Source organism: Anser cygnoides, chromosome 17, assembly GCF_040182565.1.
Source record: "Anser cygnoides isolate HZ-2024a breed goose chromosome 17, Taihu_goose_T2T_genome, whole genome shotgun sequence".
NCBI classification, from domain to species: Eukaryota; Metazoa; Chordata; class Aves; order Anseriformes; family Anatidae; genus Anser; species Anser cygnoides.
The window spans coordinates 11,595,329-11,619,070 of record NC_089889.1 but is presented as its reverse complement, the minus strand read 5'-3'; the positions used below and the strand labels follow the sequence as shown (position 1 = coordinate 11,619,070).

Here is a 23,742-nt window from a genome sequence, read left to right as displayed (position 1 = left end):
CAGCCGGGGGGCAGGACATGCAGAAGCACCCCCTCCAGCCCCAGGAGGAGCTCTGCTCCTCGTCCTGCTCACGCTTGCAGTCAGCCAGTTTACACAGCGGCCAACCCTGTTTTCCACTTGTTCGTACAACATTTCTCAGGCCATACATTAATTTTAGCTTCCTGGTGGAGCCTAACACACAGCTGTCCCCTCCCAGCCACCCCCGCGGCCCCCAGCAGCAGAGCCCAGCCCCAGTGCCCGCAGCCCTCCGCCTCCAGCCGCTGCTGGCTGCCCAGCGGTTACGGCGACTGCCCCGCAGCTCAGCACCGCAGGGAGACTTCCCCAGGAGACAGACACAGGCCCCTGCACGACACCAGGCCAGAGTCCTGGGGCAAAGCCAGGGCTTCCTGCACGGCACAGCGGGAGGAAAAGGGCTGGGCGGAGCAGGATCACATCCTCCCTCCCTCCCTAGCCAGGGGCTTGTGGCCACCAGGCAGGGCAGGCACAGAGACCAGTGATAAATACCACCTGGAGAGATCGGAGATGAATTCAACGCGGAGCAACACCCTCACCTGGGGTGCTCCAGAAGCCACAGGTGACCCCAGTGCAGGCACAATGACCTGGGGACACCACAGCATCAACCTGGCCTGGGGGTCCAGCTCACAGACGAGTCCCCACTGAGGAAGGCTTGCTTCCACCGCCTGCTGTTTAAGGGGACGCCCAGCACAGCACCACACAAATCCGTCAAGCAGAGGCCCTTCAAATTCCCACCCTGCACCCGTGAGACCCGCCACCACTCATATTCAGCTAAGAGCTCGAGAAGCAGCACGCCACACTCTACAAAAAGCTACTTTCCCCACGCCGGGAGCTGCACGTGCACCCCCAGAAGGGCACGCCATGCAAAGAGAAAGGAGGTCCTGCCTTCTCAGGGCTGGGGGGGCCCCGGGGTGCTGGAGCAGCCAGCAGACTGGCACTGCCGACGAGGGGAGGAGCAGAGGTCACCTGCAAAGCACAACAGGTCACGATGCAGAGGCTTGCTCACGGCTCAGACCTGTACAAACCCCACGGCACATCGCTGTGCCGCTCACATGTAATTAAGACTTCCCAGCGTCCCAGAGCCGCAGCCCTTCCCTGGCAGGGGGTGCAGAGCACAGCCCTCGATCACACCACCTCCTCCCCAGACCTCCTCCCCAAACCCACTCGCACTGTGGGCAGCTAGCCACACCGACCAACGCAGGAAGGGTTGAGATTTTGGTGTCTTTTTTCATCCCTTTCCCTACTTCAAGGACAATTCTGGCAGGGGGAGCTGAGCCTTAGTTTCAGAGCCGCCTTTTTCATCTCAGAGGAAAATAAAGCCAACGTGATCCCTGCTGCAAAAGGGCAGGCAGGAAGCACACGCACCGCAGCGATTACTGCACAGACGTGCGCTTCGCAGAGCCAGACAGGCACAGCTGGGATTGATTTGTTATTACCGACGGCTCTGCTCTCCTACCACCCGGTTCAGCACCAGCCTTTGCCTGAACATCTACTGAGCTACCAGGCTGGGAGCAGTGGTTAGACTGGACAAGATTCTGCTAAAAAGAAAAAGAAAATAAACAGAAAAGACAAGCCTGCCTGCATCTGCGGGAAGAAAGCCTCATCTTCAGTCTGACAGCCAACAGAAACAACTGTCTTGGTGCTAGGGGTCCAAGGCTGGGGAGAGGAGTGCCCAGGCTCTTCAGAAGGAGGGGTGCCCCCAACAGAAAGCTCATGATAATCAGTGGCAGAAGTCTCCCACTGGAAGAGAGGCTGGGGAGCCAAGCTGAAGGAGGAGGAGGAGACTGGACGAGGAGCTGAGGTAGACGGTGGGTGGGAAGGCTGAGGTGGGAGAGGGAAGAGAGGTACGGGGCCAGGGACACGAGGGGGTGCAGCGTTAGCAGGGGCTGTCTTTGCAGCTTCTTTGGAAGGCTGGAGCGGGGGAGAGGCTGAAACAGAGACCGTCCTCCTTGGGGGGTGCGGGGACTCTGGAGGGAAAACCACCTAGAAAGACACGGAGGAAGAAGAAAAGTGAATAAATCCAAAGAGGAACCAACGAGCACCTCCTGCACCAGGAAGCTGGGAGCACACAGACAATAACCCAGTCTTTACTGCCCAGTGCTCTCCCCCTTCCTTTTCTGAACCTCCTTGGGTGCGCACCCGAGCACGAACAGGACGTCAGCCTCACTGCCACAGCCACGCACAAGTGGGTAAGAACAGAGGCTGCTGCTTTTTACCTTCTTTATCTAAGGGGAAAAGGCAGCAAAAAAGCAAGGGACAAGGAACTAGAAAACTTGTTTCTCTGCATCGCTCTGAGGAAGAGCACCATCTTCCACCCAGAACTTCCTGCAGAGGCAGGAAACAAAGCTTGCCTCCATGCCAGGCCTCTCAGCATGGCTCTCAAATAATCCCCACGTGGACATTTGATATGCGACAGCAGCAGACCCAAACAGACAGCACTACCGGGGCCCTCAGATACTACTCCAATTCTTAAACAGGGAGAACTAGGACCCGAGAGCCAGTTCCCTTTTCAGGTCAGGCAAGGGTGAGCAGAAAGAGCTAGTTCTTCATTTTGTCTTGCTTAGGACACTCAGACTGAATCTGCACCTCCACGCAATGCTGGACAGAGGGACATGCTGGAATTTCGCAAGACATGCCCCTCCTTTCTACCTTCTCTACTTGCTGTCCACCATTCTGCTCTTCTCCCTGGGGTGTGGCAGTGATAACGACCCCCTCTGCCAGCCAGTCATCCTGGCTTTTCCACTCCTCCTGCTCCTGCTGCCTGGCGATGCCCAGTCTGTCCTGCAGCTCTTCAATCAAGTGATCCTGGGACTCTGACTTGTGAAATATCGCAGGACCTAGCTTACGCCTTGGAGAGAGGTCCCGATTCATTGGATGTACATTCGAGGTCTCTTTTGTCCTCTTGATTAAAGACTTAATCTAAATGACAAAGGTAACAGTATCAGCAGAGAAGAGCAAGGTAAGGGCAAGCCTCAAGATGCAACAGCACAAACTCAGGCTATTAGTGACAACTGTGAGCAGAGCAGGAAGAGTGATGACATTTATTCCACAATGCCAAAACTCCTTTTGGCACAGCCCAGAACAGTGACTCAGTGCAAGGAAAAACCCCGTAAGGATAATCACTGCAGCCAAAAATAACTATCTAGAAAAGGAAGGGAAAGATTACCCAGCAGGAAGCCAAGATAGGAGGTGCAGCACGACCGCCCCGCCGAGCATTAAAGAAACCCCAGCATCGCAAGGACACACGGCAGCCTCGCTGTGTCTGCCCTTTACAGGGAGAAGACTCTCGGTCAGAGATGGCTGGTGCACAAAGCGTACTTCCAGGGCTGGAAGGAACACTGACACGTCTGGCAACAAGACCTAAAAAGGCTCAGCAGAGTGGAGGAGCTGCCATCCCAAGTCGGGAACATCCTCCGGAGGCATGAAACAGCCCTTCAGCTTTTCAGAGGCCATTTGCCTTATTCCAGTTAGGGAATAAAACTCCCCTTCACAGGGCAGCCCCTGCAGCCTGCCATGCTCCGTCCTGCTCACCGCCACGCAGGGGAGGCCACAGGACAGAGCAGGGGACTCGACACGCCCGTGACATGCAGCTGTCAGTAACGCTGCTCGGCACTGCATGCTGTTAGTGCGGGCGAGCCCAGGCGCTCTCACACCACACGCAAACGTTAGTGAGCTGTCAGGTCACGCCTGGACTCATCCTGCTCCCGCATTCGTGCGGTGCCTGCCTGGCCTGACGCAGAGATCCTCTCAATGGGTGGTTTGGAGACGTGCAGCTGATCCCATTCGGCTTTCCAAATGTTTTCAGGAGGTTGGGGAGCAACTGCAGAGCTTGTGAACTGCTCGTTTTCCTGCTCTCCTCTGGCTTTGGTCATGTTAGCAGCACCTGCCTTCCTAGGAGCTCTCCCTCTGCTCTGCCTCTTCTGGCCCAGATCAGGACAGACATCTACTTGCATTTCACGTGGTACTTCAGCTTTTAGCTCCTGTCCTTGCTCCACAACGAATCCCAACTGTTTTTTAGTGTCTGGGAAGACATCCTGCCGATCCAGGGCCATGACAGAAGGTTCACACACAGGACTCAAAACCTTCTCATGCTTTGCGTGTACGTCTGGCAGATCCTCAGCCAGCTCCAGAGCCCAGAGCTCATCTAAAGCTGTTTCCACACTTCTGCCCTGAGAAGGAAGGGCTGAATTATCCCTGAATGCTCCCTGCTGGCCCGGCTCTTTAGCTATCTGCCCGTTCCCTTGACCATTTATTCCAGTATTTGAAATTGGGACACTTGAGATTTTGGGGTCTGTTCTCTGCTCCTTTTTCTCGCTCACTTTTGTCAACTCCAGGCCTTGTGCCTCCACCTCAGCAGACCTACACAGAAGCTCCGTGCTGGAAGCTGGCATGGCCTGGGAAGCCTTCCTAGAAGAGTCAGGCTTTCTGCTCAGCCTAACTAAGCCTGCGGAGGTCAACTGCTCCCCACGAGCAGCAGAAGAGACGCGCGGAGGGGGCACGGGGACCATTTGTGGCAAAGAAGGCATGTGTGGAGGAGCAGCAGAATGCCCTGAAGCAGGCAGAGCTACAACGTGACTGCCTTCCCCAGCGCGGAGGACTGCTGAGGGGGCAGATGTTGGTGCTGCCAAGTCCCTGCTGTGACTCGCAGAAGGGCGTTTGGAAGAGGAAAGCACTGTTAAGCTGTGATGAGAGTCGCTGGAGTCTGCGTCTGCTGAGTTGGGAACCGGTTCTGGGGAGGGCTCAGAAATCAGAGAGATAGTGGAACTAGTCTGCAAGAAAGGAGACAGAAGGAACAAGGAGAAAAAAACATAGACAGAAGAAAGGGAAAAAAAAAAGCATGGTATACAGCATTGTAACAACTGTGACCTCCAAATCAAAGAGCCATGTCGATCCAGGGTCTTACATCAGAGAACGAAATATCAAAGAGCAGAACTAACGTGACAGCGTGCTGATCTTTGCATGAGATCACAGGATACGAAGCTCTACAGCCATCAAGATCCTTTTTCTATGCTGCCCTCCTAAGCAACACCTCGTGTTCACCTACAGCTGTGACAGGGGCACGCGACAGCTGCCGGGAAGCCAGCAACAAACCCGGGAATGTCTGGACTGTGAGTAAAGGTCACATTAGCAACTTACTCACAGCCAGCCATGTAGATTTTACATTTGGAAGCTGAAAAAAGCAATCAATGAACAGAACAAACCCTGACATTCTTCTTCTTGATACACTAACAGCGTGCTGCAGTTGGTTACGTTCACGGCAATGAAAACAAAGCTTCGGGGCAAGCACAGCAAGAACAGATGACATGGGCTTTGTTCTTCCCACATCATTAATCTCACCTTGGACGTGACACACGCTGAATCTCAACAAGCCTGGCAGTCGCTCTATGCCCTTGTAAACTCTGCTTTGATTGTGGCCTAAGGGGAACAGGCTAATCTAGCCATCTCCACATTTACATTGTAACAAAATCAGTATTAATTTTAATCCAAAATACACTCTAACAAGAGTGACTGATACCAAGTTTTTGGTTCTCCTTGACTAGAGGGTGTTTAAAAAAAAAAAAAGATCACGGATCCTCCTTTCCCTGTTTCCAGTGGCTCCTGGCTGAGCTCTAGGAGACAAGTTGGCATTTCTCCCTTTCCTTAAAGAAAGGCAATCAGAACAGCGGGTTAGCCAGGCCAACTTCAAGCCAACGCTGTCCTGCCAGTTTTAAAAACCTAGCCTAAAGATTCCCACATCCGACAGCTATCAAGAGCTGCTCTGATTCTTCGCCATGCTTTCCAAAGAAGCTTTAAGAAGTTAGATGCTCACGTTCTCACATAGCAGGGCACACAACTTTCTAAGCCCATGCACACTATCTCAGTCTTTACTTACCTTTCTGGGACACTTGCCAGGAATTGAAGGCTAAAATTAACCAGAACATGCACAAAATCTGCCAGAAGGTGGAAAAGACGTATCCCTTCAGCTGGCCTAAGCAGCTACCATCCCAAGGGGTCAGGAGATGGCAAGCGCACAAATCTGTGAAGTCACAGCAGTAGCACTACAGGGAGACCACTTGGAACGTGGTAGGGGACCACAATTCCTCACAGGTTGCTCCTCATTTCAGGAGCACGGCCAGATGAGAAGAACCAGCAAGTACATTCCTCAGTTAAAATAACAAGTTTGCCAATATTGCCCTCCTCCCTGTATTTATACCCCCCAGATGTACCCATAAAAGCAACCAGTTTTCATGCTAAGGTTCATATTTACTCAGTTTCTAGACTTTCTAAAATTAAAGCCGGTCATTTTGACAGCAAGACTGTCATTTTGCTCAAAAGCAAGTATTTCCAGCCTATTAAAAACATACTAGCTCCAAATTCAGAGCAAGGTTGCACACACAGCAGTTCACAGCTAAAGGCAAGCACCTCACCACGCAGCAAGCAGGCATCGTATTACACAGGAATGGCAGAGGCTGAAAAACCAAGTGCATTAAGTAATCTCCATGGCCGCTGATGAGCTAGATAACCAAAAATCAAATGGATTCTGTAAGCAAAGAGAATGAGCAACTCATTAAAGTGAGAAAAATGATGATAAAATGTATCAGTCTGTTACAGCAGCTTTTACCCTCGGGTATGAGGGAAATTAAACATCTGTGCTGCCACCTCTCCCACCCCCGTCTGCTGGAACTTGCAGTTGTACCAGCTCCAGCTAATTGCACGCTGGACTGGGTTTTTCTGTCCTATTTCTTGCAGCCCCACGCAGGTCTGGCACTCGAACAACAGCCTTTCATCTTTCACTTTTAGGAAAGACTCCACTTCTCTCCCTTCCATCCTGCCACTGGAACAGACCACAAGTCCATTTTTACAGACAAGCTAACACCACTAGTTGGCACAAATACAGGAGGTGAAAACAAACAAGGGTGACTGAAAGGAAAATGAAGCAACATGGAGAACAGGAAGAAGGAGAGCAGCTGTTAAAAGCAGCCAGGGACAATATTAACAACAGGGAAGTGATCACAGAAACCATGTTGTTGGTGCTTTAGGGGAAGAATATTTATATACAGATGAGCTCAACGCCTTCCAAAAATCCTAATGCTGTGTTTATAGAGCTCAAATCTTAAAATTTTGCTCCATTTCAGTTTGTTCTCAAAGTCCAACCAGAAACTAAGCCAAGAAGGAGGGCAGCATTACAGAAAGCAGCTAGACTGTCATGCAATTTTAATGGAGTTACACAAAGAATCTCAGGCCTTTTCCCAAGACTGCAAAGCATTTGAACACCCACACTCAGAAACGTCCCCTCTTTGTATCTTGCAAAAAAAAAAAAAATGTCAATGCTGAGCAAGGGTATTCCCAGTTGCCAAGAGCTCACCAAGGAGCAAAAGGCTTGTGGCAACAACCACGCCCTCAGCTTGTTTCTGAGCCCTGATAAAAACGGCAGGGGCACGAGGCCCTGGCACTCCCGCAGCGTGTAGAAGGAGCAAGGCAAGGTACGCTGCCAGCAGCACAGGTGGAAACTCTCCGGCCTCCCAGTTGTGCCATTTTGCGAATAGATTGAACAGATAGCTGTGGCTATCCTGCACTCTACCCCAGGACCTAATATGGAGAAAAAAGCAACAGGAAGGTGTCAGTGTTTGCAGTTGACTACATACAAACTACAGTAAGTCCAGAGCAAACAGTGAGTAACGCCTTCATTCTCACAAAATCGTGTACATGAGTCACAGACCACAGACTGAATTAAAGCCCAGCAAGTACAGGGCAAGTAAAGTCCCGTGGAGCATGCATGCTCACTGCTGGGTTCTGAGCTCACTCGCTTGGTCAGAACTCCGGGTATTGTAGGGATCTCCATGAAATCCACAGCACGCTTTGGAAGTACTCACACGAACGTGGCACAGAGAGAACAACCACCACAAATAACCACAGCAAAGCTGTGTGTGACTGTCCTGTTTACTTCTCACAAAGTGTTGCTCAGCTCTGTCTGCCTCAAACCTAAACTCACGGTAGGAGGAGATGGAGTTCAGCACAGGCAAGAAACACCAAGCATCAGCAGATTCTGCCCTGTGAGTTAGGGACTTGCTTAGGATTACAAAGCAAACTTACACGTACATGTAAGAAAGGCACACCCAATAATGACAACATACAGAATATGTTAGATATTTGCTTCTCCACCTCAGAATAAATTCAAGTAATTCAGTAAGGCTCTAAGCAAACCAGCTGAAAGTAGAAAGCAAGAACATTTTTGCTATGATTGTGGGTAAACGAAATAGCATGAAAACAAACTCCACAGTTAATCACCTAGTGTCAGAACAATAGCATACCTCTACGAATAAGAAATCTCTGCGTTTATAAGTCATCCAAGGACATATGCCAAAAACTTCATGTATCAAGATGACCACAGGCAAGTTACTCCCCTGCTTCTCCTATTATGGGATTTTCTACGTGCCACTCACGACTGAAGCACCGGTAGCGGTTCCTTTGCGATACAATTGGTTGACTTGTAAACACGATTCTGAATACTGTTTGCCATCCTGCACTCCCCAAGAAGCTCAGTCTTTAACCCTACTTTGAGCTGAACAAGTGATATTGTTTTAAGATGGGAACCTTTGAAGCCTCCAGCTGTTTGATGAAAAGGCTTCGGTGTTCATACCACACGCCTTTAAGCCCCTAACACACCCTCCTCAGGGAAAGCACATCAGGGTAAAAATGCATTCCAGAGGGGGCCATCCCATAGAACAGAGGAGAGCCTGGTCTCTGTCAATAAGCGGATGGTGTCCCATGCTCCCCTACTTCTTGTTAAGTTGCAGCACAGCAAAATAATTCACCCTGCCCTGAGCAGTAACTGAGCTCATTATCTTTGCCAAACACAGACGAACTGCAGGATGGAAGGAAAAACAGACCCCAGAACTGCCTTACCCATGCCAGTGATGAGAATTTATAGAAGTCATGAACCTACAGCAGCACACAAAGTGCAAATACCCCCAGAGGAACTTTCTCCCAGTAAGGATGAGAGGTAAAGAGGCCATTTGGGAAACCAAATAAGGTCAGCAGACGCAGCCAACAGGCAAGAGAGTCTGGACATGGGGGGGGACAAGATGAAGCATAAGTTGTGAAGATAGGGCACCTTAAAGTCGGAGAGGGAGGCCATCAGCTCATCCAGTTCTCGTGTAGCTGAAGAAGCAGATATACGGGTCTGCTGTTGGCTGGCAGTGACGCGCTGGGGGCTGCTCACCTCACCTTGGCTCACAGTGATTGCAGGGCTGACAAGAAAAACAGAATGCATTTAGGCACAGGGGAGCCCTCCTAGACTGAAAGTCCCACTGTCCCCCCAAAACAAGCACAGCACAGCAAGTTTCATCAGCCCACCCTGGCCAGCCCTCCCCCCACATCCAACCTCCACACGAAACAGGTCTCCTCTCTCCGCCACGTCTAACACAAGTGTAGACGCACATACACCTCAGCCATGAAGGCATGGACTACAACCAAACATTTCTTTCACCAGACATTTGGGTATTTGTGACCAGCTATACATCCAAGTTCAACGTGCTGCTAGTGACATGACATGTTATTTTTTTCCATCCAGGAAGAGATGCAGTAGATAGAAGAGCACCAGCATCCTCATGTGCCTGTCGAATTTCCCACCCTTCAGACAAATCCCATCTTCTGTCCGTCACTGCCCCACAGCATCTGTCCCTCCCCTGCCTCACTACTCCCACAAGAGCCCGTCCAGCCCCAGGGAAGCCAGCAGTCCCCAAAACACTACTTACACTGGACTTGGCACTGAGCTCTCCAGCTCATCCAGCAGGCTCTCCACACTGGGACGCACGTCCTCGATCCCACGCCCGCCATTCCGCTTTGGTTTTTCTTTTGTAGGGGGTGCAGCCTTCCCTCCCACAGAGCTGCTGCTCTCTGGGATGACATAGTGAGGTCCAGTCACGCCGGGCAGTGATGGGCTTCTGCTGGCCTCGTCTTTAGAAGGGAGGAGCAGAAAAGAGTACTTCAGACGCATAGGTCCATACACACACGCAGATCAGAGGCAGGAGCAATGAGCTGCCTGGAAACCTTGCAGAATTTCCATCTTTGAGGATGTTCAGAACTTAAATGCACAAGGACTTGAGCAGCATAATCTAACTTTGAAACTGTGCAGTTAGAGCCGATTTTAAAATTGGCCCGAGTTTGAGTATGGTGCTGGACCTCAAAAGGTCCCATCCATGCTAAATGAGTCTTTGATCGGGGCTGGGGCATCTCCCTCAGAAGGGATGTTGGAAGGAGAAAGACAATTACTATGGGAAGCAAACTATCTACTAATACCAAACGTCTTGCTACTCCTCACCTGCTGGGAAGCCACTTGGTGGGTTATGTTGAACAGCATTCAGTTCCAGGAGAAGCCTGTCCAGTTCTGAGAGGTTGCTGCCCAGAGAGGTGCTGGTCATCGTGGGAGATGGTTCTGCAGACTTCTGCTTGTTTGGGAAACTAGAAGGGAAGCACAAAACTTCTACTTCAAGATACAGCAGAAGAATGGAGGGAAATCTGTATTAGGTTGGTAGAGTTTACACATGAACTGTATTATTTTCAAACTGGGGCTTTTAGATCCGTGGGGAAAGATGTGTGCTTTGTGAAGTGACTATCAACAGAGCTGCTGCTTAGCCACAGCTTCAGTTTGCTCAGCCACGTCTTCATTTGTCCGTTACAAAGAAATAACATTGATAGACAGGGGCTTGGATTTTCAGGACCATGTGCTGCACAGCCCTGTAGCAAAGAGTTAACTGTCTGCAGATCCAAGATGCACAGAACAGCAGCAGAACCATTAGCTGGCATACGGGAAAATTACTTGTTTCTGCTGACATCACAGCAAGCAGCAAATAACTCCTCTGAAACAAGGGGATGCAGGGCCAGCACAGACTGGAGAAGAGGCAAAGTACAAATCTCAAGCTAGCAACAAAAAGCCAAAAGCGGCAGGTTACGTGGCAACCTTTTACAGCACACAAGCTCTCTTTTTAAGTGCTCAAACCTTTAATCTGGGGAATTGTAACCAATTTATAAGGAAGTAATTTGAAAGCATTTTCCACCACATTAAACATGGGCCTTTAAAGTTTACCTACACACGAGCATATATAAAGCACTAGCTGTAATTACTGCTTATCCTGTACGGGTGATCCCACTTAGCTACGCACAATTGCAAGCTGTTTCAAAGCAAAACTGAGGATTCACGCAGTGTTTTTTACAGTAACTACACTGTAATAACAGTCTTCCCATCGTCAATGGCAGGGAAATACTTTTCTCCTAGTTTTACAAATGGACAAATAACTCGTAATGCTCTAGAGGTTCTTATTGCATCAAAAAGATGCTTTCCAAATCCAAAAAGGGAATTTCTATTTCCTGCACACTCCCAGATTCTGCTCAAAGTTAATACAAGACAGGCTTTATCACTCTGACACCTACTGCACCAGCGACAATTATGAAATTCCATAAAGGCAGTTCTTATCTCTCTTCAGACTGAAAACAAAGTCCACAAATGCCGTCTGAGGAGGGCGTACTTCATCCTGGCCCAAGCACACAAGCCGCAATTCAGACCAGAACCAGGCCATGCCAGGCCCTTTTACAGGAGGATTCAGGGCCCTAATTATCTTCATTTTGTACTAATTGCACGCAGCCCTCTGAAAAACTGCAGTTACTGCCGCTGTTGGGCCATCCCTGGTTCTATCCAAAAGCAGCTCTGGTTGTAAGCAACTTTCTGCTCAGTAGGCAGAGCTAGGCGTGGTTAGAGCATGACACCAGTGAAACACCACCGTAAAAAGGCACCGGGGACAGAGCGCGTTGCGTGGGGCCGGCAGAGATGAAGTTCTGACTGCCTCTTCCTCTCTCAGCCCCGTGTCAGCGGAACATGCAGGCCTACCATAGAGGCTGCCCCGCCAACCTCTGAGCTGTCTTTGTGAGTATAAAACAGTAAGTAGTCGGTAGTAGTGACAGGGAAGCTCTAAAGCCACTGTTAGAAAATGTAAATTTACATGAAAATTCAAATTATCATGCATCCTGCCAGGTGACGGGTAACCGAGTTCCCTGAGGCAACTGACTCAAAGGCCACCCACCTCCTCAAGAACTTTTGGGGCTGGATTTGGCACTTGTCCCTGGATTGTATCCTTCAACCCAATCCAGATCCAGTCCTGTCTGATGGATCCTTAACCTATCCTACAGCTGAGCTAACTAAAGGCCCACATTAACCCTTGAAGCAGGTACGAAAGGTAACGTAGCCCCTTACAAACAAGGTAACAAAACCCAACACTGGGCAACAGAACATATACAAGGAGCAGAGCGTTTGTTTCCAGTTACAGAAGGCAGCTTGAGCTGTGAGTCAGGCTTCTCTCTTAACAGGGACAAGATACCTGTAGACGTGTTCCTCTTCACTGGCACGAGGAGAAGGAGAGCTGAGCCCGTCCCTAGGAACAGAGGCACTGGAGCTTTTGGCACTAGAGCTGTATATAGGCGACTGGGACTGAGGCTGCGGAAATGAGATTTGCGTTAGAAACAGAGAACGCCACACAAGTACACACACTGCGCCGCAACCCCACACACCGCAGGAGAAAGCCCAGCAGCACAACAATTGTCTGTTAGGCAGCCAAGCCAGCCTCCAGGAGAGGAGCTACACCAGGGACAACCGCTCCCCACTTGCCTCAGACCTGCCTACGAGTTGCAGATCTGCGCTGGAAACCCCCAGTCTGCAAGACGGATGACTAACACTAATGTCACCACGCTACCACTGCTGAAACGACAACGGGTTTTGAGATCTTCTTCGCCATTTGTTCCGACTGGTTAGCTCTATTAAAAACCTCCACCTCCCCCCATTTCCCCACTCTGTGCTTATCCAACCTCATCCTCACGTCTCACTATTCCTTCCCCTCATCTGCGTCCTTGAGGGGACTGCAGCAAGCAAACAAGCAGGCACCCTCCCCATCTCCATGGGCACGTGCTCACTTACTTGCTGGTGGACGTATCTGGATACGTTGGGCTGCCACTGGTCCAAGGGGTCGATCACAGTGCCATTTAGGGCCTCGCTGGAAGGCGGCGGGGGCACTGGAGGCGGCACAGCGATCTCCTGGTACGTGTGGTTTCCAGTTGGATAGGAGTACGGCGTTTCCTCCGTTAGAAACACTGGCCGCTTGGAGATATGCGAAGTGGTGGATTCCAGGTCTGCCAGTAAGGCGTCTGCAGGAAGGAAGAAAAAAAAAAAGTGAAAATCCTGGACAACAGCTTTTTCTCTTTCGCCTCGTTATTCAGGATGTCCACATCAGAAGGTCTCTGGGAAGAGTTTTCATCTGGGGTGAGCTATTAAAGGCACTGTGAAACACTGCCGCAGCTCAGGGCTTCTGGTACAAAGAAAAACATCAAGGGGTAACAGAGCAACCAGAAAAAACTCAGTCAGCCTCAGATTTTTGTCTTAACTGGGAAGCCACCCAGCACGAAGGACCCGCAGTCTCTCCGCGCCCTGCAGAAGAGCAGCCTAGGAGGAACCTGCCTAGAGATTGACCCGCAACAGGATATTGACACAGGCTAATTACAGGCTCCACATCATCACCGAGTCATTTCACGTGGCCGCAGGCGCTGCTTTCTGCAGGAAACAAGATCTCGGGAGGGGTTTTCTCCAGAGTTTCAGGCACTGCAAGAAGCATGCAACTTTCAAGTTAGCCCATCAGCACGGCAGCAGGACTACGTTCTTCAGCTTTCCTAACAAAAATCCCCCTCGGTACATCACACAAACAGTTAACTGGTTTCCAGAGCCTGCCAGGTAAACGCAGTTTCTTCTCCTGGAAACAATTCTCGGCTTGCTGGGTGGAGCCTGCTCGCAAATTCCTGAAGAGAAGAAAAAAAAACCTTCCATCTGCTAGAAACACCGGCGCTGGTGCCAGGCAGAGGAACCCACGTCACAAGGTTAGCACCTCTCGGAAACCTCAGAGCAGGGAAAACACTCCCCCCTCGCCGACGGGACGAGACAACCCACCTCTCTGGGTTTCTCCCCCCACACTCTCCTTCGCCCGTTGCGCGCCCCTCACAGCAAATCCCAGCTCGTGGGGCGTCCGCCCTGTGAGCCACCCCGCGGGGAAACTCCAGCGAGCGACTGCAGGCCTGCACCGTGCACGTTTTCGGCAGAAAGCCCGGCTGGCCGGGTGCCCGCAGGCAGGGGCACACCTCTGCAGGGCTGCTTAGAGAGGAGCCGGCCCGCTAGGGACATGGGTGCCCTCCGGGACAAGAGCATCAGGACACAGCTGGCGGCACCCGTGGGAGATGTGCGATGCAGCCAGACGCCAGGAAGAAAACTTTGGGAAACTTTTGGGAGGAGAAGCCCCTGGAAGCCCCCTTACTGGCACCAAACCTCCCTCTACTCGGTGCCAGACCCCGCTGCCTTCAAGCCCTTCAGGTGAGCGGGACCTGCCTTCCTCCTCCCGTGCACAACAGGCGCCTCGACACTCAGGTTTTGGGGCTGAGGGCCACGGCTGGGGGCCCAGCCAGGGTCACGGGGGGCTGCAGGGATCTGGAGGCACCCGACGAGCTGCAGGGCACGCTGGCCCTAACGGCAGGCACCTGCCAGCTCCAAGCCCCTTCCAAGCAGAGCAGCCCACAGCAGCCAAGGCACTGGGCAGCCCTTCAGAAAACACGCTCGAGGGTCAAATGGAGGACGGCGTTATCGCGTTACACGATGAGGAAGGTGCTGCTTTTACGCTCACTCTCTTCCACCAACCGAAGCGTCATAAAAGGGAAAAGAGAGAAAAGCAGCAGTCCTGCCCTCAGAGAACATAATGCAGCCAGCAGCAAATTAAATCCTGCGTTAAATTAACTCTGTGCACCAGTCGTTTAGCCAGAAAGACGCTCCAAAGCATTTAAGCCACGGGCATCCTCCTAAGGGGACCAAAATACCCCAGAATTGGATTCTCTGATGGGATACAAGCTTGCTGCAGCCGGGGAAAAATAAGTTTAGGCTTCTTTTTAAGCAAAAGAGGGGCTGGTGGACTCCCCAGGGGAAGGCACATACCTCGCGGGGACCGAGGAGCTGCGATTCCTTGGAGCGGGCAGGTCCTGCGACGGGAGGTTTGGTGCACACAGCTCCAGAGCAGGGCTACCCGGGAAGGTGGGGTTTGTGCTGCTCCCCGCCAATGGCAGAGGCAAATCAAACTCCACCAGGAAGTAAAAATCCCGTGAGGGCGGACGGCTCCTCCAGCCCTGCAAGGGGGACCCCAAATCTCGTTGCCACCCTCCAGCCCTCGCTGCGGGGCAGACGGACGTAACCATCTCACTGCAAAATTCGCCTCCTCGGGCCGGCACCTCTGCCGAGTGAGGCCACTGGACAGAACCCCAAGAAACGCGCTGCTTTCTCCTGACGGCACAGAGGAGTTCAGCTAAACGGAGCTTTTCACTCCGCCAAGCCTGCAGAAGAGGGGTCTGGAGCTGCCAGGAGCCCCGCGCCCCAGGCTGCGAAGGAGTTAAGCAGAAGACATCGCAGTTAATGATTAACTTCCCCCATGCCCTCCCCCTTCCAGGCTTGAGCAAACAAGGCAGAGCGAGGAACAGGAAGCGGAGGGAGGAGAGAAGGCTGGGGAAGGAATCGCTGGCTTACTCCAACTGCCTCAACTTCCCAGCTGGGCCCGAGGCGGGAGCACACGGCCCCAGCAGACGCCAGTTTCCCCCACAGCACGATGCCTTGCCCCATGCCCTCGCTCACGCCAACCTGCCCGGAGCCACCTCGCCACGCCGGGAAGCTCGTCCCCGGCCACGTTACAAACCAGTCGGGGGGATTAACGTCGAGGGGATCAACGTTTTGATGCCCACCCAGCATCGTGTCCCAAAGCACCGGGCGCTCGTTTGGGATCCACTCACCTTTATAAGGCTATCGGAACGTAACGGGAGAGAAGGGAAGGGGGCAAAGAAGGGAGTTTGCTTTTTTTTTTTTTAATTAATGGAATAAAGGCCCGTTGCTCCCTTCTGGCTTTCACAAAAGGACCACCGGGACCAGACAGCCCTCACCCGATGAGGTGTAACAAAGGAGCCGTGCCTCGCGCAGCGCCGTCACTGCGGTGCCTGCTCCTTAAATAGAAATACTCAGTTCTTCAGCAGAAATAGTAAAGGCTCTATCGATTTCCCGGGGAATGAACCGGTCCCTCCCACGGCGGCTCCTGCGGCGCAGCGCTGCAGGAGGTGTAAAGCAGCCGGCAGCCCCGCTCAGCCCCCAGCAGCGGGCGGGAGGCAGCCCGGTGGCGCAGCGGCAGCCGTCAGAGGGCACCACCACATCCTCACAAGGACGGAGCGATGGAACTGGGCAGCAAGGGCCAGCTTGGCACCGACCCCACCTCGCGCGGTCAGCCCTACGGGCAGGGGCCTGGCCCTCCCGCAGGGGCACAAAGCCCCGCGTGCTGCACCTCCCCAGCACACGCGGCGGCACCTCGGGGGCCACCGCCCAGCACGCGAGCAGTGACCACGCAGCGCCCGCCGCAGCTTCGCCGCTGCCCCAAATGGGCTCCAACACAACCCGCAGGCACAAAGGTCAGCTCGCAGGCACGATGATCCGGCACAATGATCCGGTTACCAGAGTGCAGAGGGCTCAGCATAACCGCCAGCACGGCCTGGGCGCAGAGAAATACGTGTTTTACGCTGTGTTAAAAGAGTGCTGCAGGTTGGGGAAAAATGAGGGATATGTGTCAAAACACCACCAGCCCCTACGCTCCCGCTCGGCACCGTCCACATGCTGCAGGGCCCCGGTACCCGGCCGAGCACCTGGCGATGCTGCAGCACAGAACCAGCCCTCCTCCTCCTCCGCGGAGCCACCCAAGCACCGTGCTCAAGTGAAAGCACACTCAGGCCGAGGGCTGCTCAGCCCACATCCTCCCCAGCACGGGAGGACGGCTGCCTTCGCGTTCAAGTGGCTCTTCTGTACTGATTTTTCTGCGGAGGAGGGACAGTTCAAGACACCGCGCTTGGTGCCTTTCCTACTCCACAGCACTCCCAGGCATCTGAAGTCTGGGCACGTTAGCTCAGCCCTCCTCCCCTTCTGCAAAAAGTCATTATTAAGTACAGGGTTCTCGGGATCCTGGCCTCCAAATCCCCTGCACATCTCTGCATGTGCATTAGGTACGGACGAGGGGCACTTAATGCCGACTGCATCGCTTCCAGCGCCTGCCAAAGCCCTGCCAGTCATTTTGCCTGGGACATTTCGCTTTTAGCTCTCAGTCTGGGACGTTTCACCTTTAGCTCTCGGTGCTCAGCACAGCACAGCTGTCTGTAGGGTTAGAGGACGGAGGAAAAGGGAGCTGCCGTCCACGCACTGAACCGCTTCGAGGAATCCCTTCTTACCAAGGGGATCAGCAAGGTGCAAGCGCAGGCCAGCACCGTGGGGAAGTCCCACTCCGCAGGACAAGCTGCACCGAAAGGAACGATCACCTCCCGCGCACCCAGCGCACATTCCTGCGCTATCTCCTCAGCCAGAGGCGCAGCTCCTCGGCGTTCCCGGGGCTCCTCTGCTGCGTGCCAGCACTCGCCGTCCCCAGGAGCAGCCTCGCGTGCAGCCGTGGGCGCGCATTCCCAGCTTCCCACGTCCCAGCTCTGTCTGACACACAGCAGCGATGCCAGAGCAGGAGCACAGCGCCGTTCGGGGGTAGGGAACAGGGACAGATAACGTGGGGACCCTTTGTACCGATGCTCACAGCAGCTCCCTTTTCTGCAAGTCCGAGCTGCACTTGGCCCCCTTCAATTGAGTGAAGTTATTAAAAAAGATATTTACATGCATCTTCCCATGCACATCAGAGCATGCTCTTTGTTCTCTCCCCTGTCCCCGTGCACATCACCAATGCTCCCACAGTTTAAGCGAGCAGTGAAGCAGAACACATCACGAACTAGTTCTGGAAAAACCTCCGTGACAAGGCATCGACAACTCACATTTGCCAATCAGCAACAAGCAGCATTTAACGCTAATTTTACCTTGAGCAGTAAATTGTTTGCCACTGCGTTCATCAGCGGCGTAGGATTTTTATTTTTGAAAGAGAGGCCATCCATCCTACTTGTTCTCACCACCCAGTGACACTCACACCAACCTGCAGAGCACTAAGTGTAAAAAACCAAACCGCCAGCTGAAAGGCGTCGGCAGTCAGAAGCGCACACCACTGCACGCGCTTCACTTGCAGCCGATTTGCCAGCTACTTGCTAACCTTGCTGAAGCTACAAAATTAGACGTGAGAGAGAACTATCTACATAAATTTGCTTTAGCCTATTCAGGAGAAGCCTTCTGCTACCGAGTGTCCGGCGTAACTCAGCATGCTCAGCACAAAGATGACAGCGTTAGTGCCAGGAGCGAGCAAACTCCCTCCGGTTTCCATGCGGAGCTCCTCTCTCCTGAGAGCCGAGGCCGAGCCATCAAGCCGTGCTGACATAGCAAGTCAGAGCACCGTCAATGCAGCAAGCAGATCAAAAGGGTGGCGGTCACATTTTCTTCTAGAGCTCATCTGCTGGGAAGGAAATGGAAGCATGGCTGAGGCAGGATACCTCAAATGCCGCAGATATCAGCCGTTTGTTCTCAGCAGCTGAAAGCCACATCTGCACACCCAAACCGCACGCTGCCTGGGGCTCCGCTTCTCGCGCGGGACATCTGGAAAGCGAGCGGTGGCTGCAGGATCCCGGCTCCAGCAGCCACCGCACAGAGCACATGCCTTCAGCGTCCAGCCACGGCGCGCCGCCTCCCCTCGCAGCTCCGCCACGCTGCCAGGGCACCCCGACAGCCCGGGCACGGGCACCGGGTGAGATGCCTGAGCACAAAGTGCAGTACTTCCTCTGTGCAGCCTCAGGGACAGGTGTCTGCATCTCTCCTGCTCTTCTCCACGCCCCTGCGTATCCAAATAACCAGAGCCACTCCAGGCTCTCCTGCCTTAGGCAGCAGCGGGTTTGCCAGTGAGCTGGCAAATAGAAAGCAAAAGAGCTGCAAGGACTGGTCTAAATGAGGTGATAACCGAGTCTCACTTGGCACAGGACACACTGCAGACCCCTCATTTGCAGAATGACATGCCGTCCTCCAGCCGCTTTTTCTTAACAGCTCTAAGATGCTGACTCCAGATCTCTGATTGCTGCTGCTGCCCTAAAAGAAGGGGGGGAGCTGCACGCTCAGAACCGAGCCCTGAGCTCTCAAACTCACTCAGCAGGCTCCTCACAAAATCCTTGAATGCAAACTTTTAAAATCTCATTAGGCTCAAATGAGTCTTCTCTCCCCCAGCTCGCATGCAGGGAGACAGCTCAGGGCAGTAACCCAACCCTTGGCAAGCCAGTTTTACATTGTGAGTAACTGCAGAGGAATGGGGAGCTTGGGTATATTTATCCTATTAAGCAGCCTTTCAGAAGAAACATTTGCAGTGCTCAAAGAGCTGCATCCCGAAGACTTGCTGGAGCCTTGCTGCAGGACTTCTCACTGCCTTTGAGCTCAAGTCTGGAAGGGGGGGGAGCCCCAGAAAGCAACGAAACAGAATTAACAGAAATAGGAAATCCATGAACAGGCGAATGCAGGCTTTAGCTTCCAGGTATAAGAAACGTACTAACAGGTTCTTACAGCATTATATCCTAGCCAATGTTTTAAAATGCCAAAAAGATCAGGAACTACAGAAGCAATAAAATCCAAGACTACATTCAGAGTCAGACCTGAAAATCTGGAAGCGTCGATAGATGCTCTTAAAATCCCAGAGTTCACTAGCTTACATAAATAGGATGCGTGTAGAACAGGCTGGCTTCCTCTCGAAAACATTTTGAGAAGGAGACATTTAAAAGCTTTCCAAAATCTAGGCAGAACACTGAGAAGGTGGTTGGAACACAGGACGCGTAACAGCTCTCTGGTGGCACAGGGACATATTGTTGGGTAGGGCAGAACAATTCAAGACAAAGCTAAGTCATTTGCCAGACCGTTGCCAGCGCAGAGCAGCCAGTGGCATTTTTACTTCACGCTGTGTGGACCTGCCCAGAGGCAGTCACAGTGACACGGTCAAAAAAAACCCCACTCAGCCCTGTCTGAATGCATGCCAGTGACGGAGGTTCACTCGAAGCCTTGCACTCTCCTCATCAAGGGAGCAGTGGAAGCCGTGCCTCGGGTCCCAGGTGCGTTGCTCCCAAAGAGGAATGCCGGGACTAGTACTGACACACAGCGTGGCCAGCTCTGGCAGGAGACAATAGGCACCAAAACCCCCAAAGCTCCTCTGTTCTCTGAAACTACCACCACCCTCTCAGAGCACGCAAAGCTATGCGCTTGGAGCCCTGGCTTCCCGAATTGTGGACAAAACAAGGCATCCACCTAGCTGTCGTGCCCAGCTCCGCCAGGCTGCAGGGACAACCTACACAAGAGCTCATCTCGTGATCCCTGCTTTCGACGTCACCTGGTGGCACAGCCGCCCCGAAGCCCTCCACATCCCATGACTCGAGCAGGGGCAGGCAGGGCAGGTAGCTTGCCCCAGCCCAGCAGCCAGCTCCGACCACCAGCAGCAGACATTTAAAGCCAGACAAGACACTGCCCTGGGATGTGGTCTACGCCGTCAGCTGCAGCAATGACTGTGGCTTCCTGCCCCAACCGCCGAGACCCAAGCAGAAAACTTTATTCCAGGGCTTGTGGCCAGCTAACTGCTCCTCGCTGCCCCAGCACAGGGCGGTAGGAGCACGCAAGCACGGCCGGTTCAAGGGGATTTCGGTACCTGGGCATCTGTTACTGCTCGCCACGCATTTAGGGACGAGGTTTGAACCCTGCGAGTGCTCCGGCTGCAGTTTCTGCGGAGCTGCCGCCTGCACACGCTGCTGGCAGAGGGAAGGGCCCAGCCATCGCCACTTCCCCAGCACGCAGCCCCACGCTGCTCCTGGAGCTCGCTGAGCTGAAAGCAAGACACTTCCGAAATTATTCCAGCTTAGTAAGTCTGAGAAAGTTATTCTTTTTAGATAGACTCGCTACATTTCTTGGAAGCGTAGCCCTGGCCACTCTACGACTTAAAACACTTCCTAAGAGCTGCCTAAAGAGAGCAATGCCAGAGTTCAGCCCTTCTCTAGACTGACAGACTAAAACTTCTGCCTGGGACAGGAAACCATGGACCTTCACCTCCAAAGCTCAGGCCAGGACACAAAGTGACATCCAGCCCCGTCCTGCCATCAGCTGAAAGAAGCCGCCCATCCTCCTGTCCCACTCCCATGATTGTTCTGCGCCTCTGATGCAGACCACAAAACCCACAGCCTGAAAAGGGAACATTCAGGCAAACTCCAACACTCTTAAATTCTGAAGCCATCCCTCGCTACCACCAGCCACTTTCCCCTGAGCCCACGCTGACATTTTATTCCTGCCTTGCAGCCCCAGGGCCGTGCGGTTCAACCAGCAGTGCTGCCAACACCGTGCAGGTACCGGGGCTGTGCTGCACACCTCAAATGGGCCGCCCAGCCTAAGGGGCGGCTTTTGACACGCACTCCTCCATACCATAAATCTTTGATGAAAAGCCAACTCGGAATGCTCAGAGAAGGCAGTAAGTGAGCTTCGACCTTCCACAGCATCCCTCTGAGGGGCGCAGGCAGGAGAGCTGTCCGTGCGTTTGCTGGGAAAACAGAAAGGTCGCTGCGAGATCCTTCCTGGGACCGGCCACGCCACTTCCTTTCCAATTCACAGGAACATTTCACTGAATCGCCTAACTGCCCCGTAACCTCAGCCACGGGGCGGTTGTCAGCAGGCTGGCGGCGTGGCGCTGCCAGCATCACGAGGGGCAGCTAATTCCTGTGTGACCGAGCAGCGAGGCTTCCATGGGCACGGGCAGAGGCTGCAGGGAGCCGCTGACACCGCAAGTCCCAGTGAACCAGAGCCGCTTCCTTGAGGGAGCAGCTCCCATCCACCTCTTGCCATCGCTGATGTGACAGGCTGGGAAATCCTCCCAGCGCTGGCTCCGCTCGCTCCCCAAGTTGGCAGGAAGGTGATGGCAGGAAGGTGACCTGCTGTTAACCAGGCCCGCAGGGCACGGGATCATCATCGCAGCGCGCAGGCTGACAGGCAGACGGTGCAACTGCCTCGAAGATCTGAGTCAGCACGGCTTCCTGGATGAAACAACGCCTAAAGTCCAAGCAGTGTGAAGGAACCACAAAAGATTTTCCTGTAGGATCAGAATTTTTCCATTTAGCTCTCGAACGCTCAATTAGACCCCAGCTGGGGCTGAGGGAAGTGAACCACCACCTACCAGAGGAATGCACAGTCATTCTGCCTTCCTCCAGCTTCCCTAGAAAAACCTCCACACCCTTTCTGCTATCTCAGAACAGCTCACGAGGGCGCCTCGCATCATCTCTGTCATTAGCAAACACTTTGTGGAGGTTTTCACTTCACACAAACGAGACTTACCCTTAAAACTTTTTAACCCCCTGAAAATGCTAAGGCTATACTTCAGTGGAACCAGGCAGATCACGCGTGTGCTGACAGTAGTCAAGTCTCACAAGGCACACAACGATCAGAGGGAAATATTCCTCAGTATGTGTTTGTTGAGCATCCTCCCTCTGGAAGTGATTCGGGATTTAAGCATCTCCTTTCCGAAGGGATGTAGTCGATGCTCCTGAAAAAGAAGGCTCAGGAAGGTTACCAGACCAACATCCAGAAGGAAATATGGCTTTGTGAATCCTGGATGTCCCTGGAACAGAACCTATTCCAGTCAAAATGCCACCAAAGGGAAGCCTTTCCAAATCCTTTACACTATCCCAAGCTGTCCACTCCGTGGCTGGGGCTACCTCAGTAGGAAGCTCTCAACAGAAACACCGGGAGCAACAAGCTCTTACTGGCTCGGAGGATTTAAGGCCAGCTACAGCTACGCAGGGCCATACAAACCCAGCCTGAGCTGCCCGCTGTGTTCCTCACGTACTGCCTCCAGAGAGGAGTGCTCGAGCCTACCAGCAACGCTGCGACATCTCCGGTTTCAGAGCTGCTCCCACCCAAAGGTGTGTCCTCCTATTTATTGCTCATTTCCAGAACTTTCTGGGGAGGGTGGGAGGGAAGAGTTATTTCCTGTCGTATACAGCATCCTCTTTTTAATAGTGCGGTTTTCCCCACACTTGAAGTGAAAGAAGCCATCTTATATTTACCTCCCTCTGTTTGAATTTACAGTCCTGAGCAGCAAACCGAGCTCGTCCCGGGAAAAAACACCCTCTGTTAAGGCCTGGTGCCTCGGACTGAATTCCCACTCCGACCCACTAGGCAGATGAATGTTTTCAGTTTCACAGCTACCAAAGGCTGCGGGGCACGCCAGATCCCCAGCTACACAAGCCTTGGATGCCTCTGCACAGCAGCTCGCAGACAACCCCAGTTGGGCGAAGCTAAAAGAGAAAATAGTCCCTCGCGTGGTTCCTCCCCGATTCCCTGCACTCTCAAACCGAGTCCCGAGCAACAGGAAATGATTACCAAACATGGACAAGCTCGGTCAAAAAATTCTTCCACTGCTCTACGAACAATCTTGAGGAAAAGTTAGGAAAGTTTGCGAGTCACAGCTCCGGCACATCCTGTGACCAGCGCACAAAAACGGGAGGCAGAGCTAATCTCGTCGCTTGCACGCTGCCTCGGAGCACAAAGCCAGGCTCTGGCTTACTGAGCAGAGAAGCTGGAGATTGCACAAGAGATTTCTGCAGTACGTGAAACACTTCAGAGATTTAGCCAGATTTTACTCGGCGTTTGAGGTTGTGACCTCCAGTGATTCAGCTGCTCCTGACTGAAGCACTACAGCCCTCAGACGATCGCCCTACCCACAA

General features: G+C 52.9%; 1 protein-coding gene across 7 annotated transcripts in view; it reads right to left on the bottom strand.

Annotated features, from left to right (window-relative positions):
• Positions 1–23,742, bottom strand: part of PXN (paxillin) — a 43,678-nt gene that overhangs the window by 6,104 nt on the left and 13,832 nt on the right. For 5 of the 7 annotated variants that reach the window (XM_066978622.1, XM_066978621.1, XM_066978624.1 and 2 more), the window contains exons 2-10: positions 12,962–13,188; positions 12,369–12,484; positions 10,319–10,458; positions 9,753–9,954; positions 9,110–9,245; positions 3,741–4,784; positions 2,665–2,934; positions 1,594–1,998; positions 901–981 (exon numbers count right to left, since the gene is read on the bottom strand). In XM_066978622.1, the coding sequence (XP_066834723.1) occupies positions 901–981; positions 1,594–1,998; positions 2,665–2,934; positions 3,741–4,784; positions 9,110–9,245; positions 9,753–9,954; positions 10,319–10,458; positions 12,369–12,484; positions 12,962–13,188 (2,621 nt within the window). The remainder of the gene's footprint in view (positions 1–900; positions 982–1,593; positions 1,999–2,664; positions 2,935–3,740; positions 4,785–9,109; positions 9,246–9,752; positions 9,955–10,318; positions 10,459–12,368; positions 12,485–12,961; positions 13,189–23,742) is intronic. The other 2 variants (XM_066978623.1, XM_066978626.1) reach the window with 2 other exon arrangements.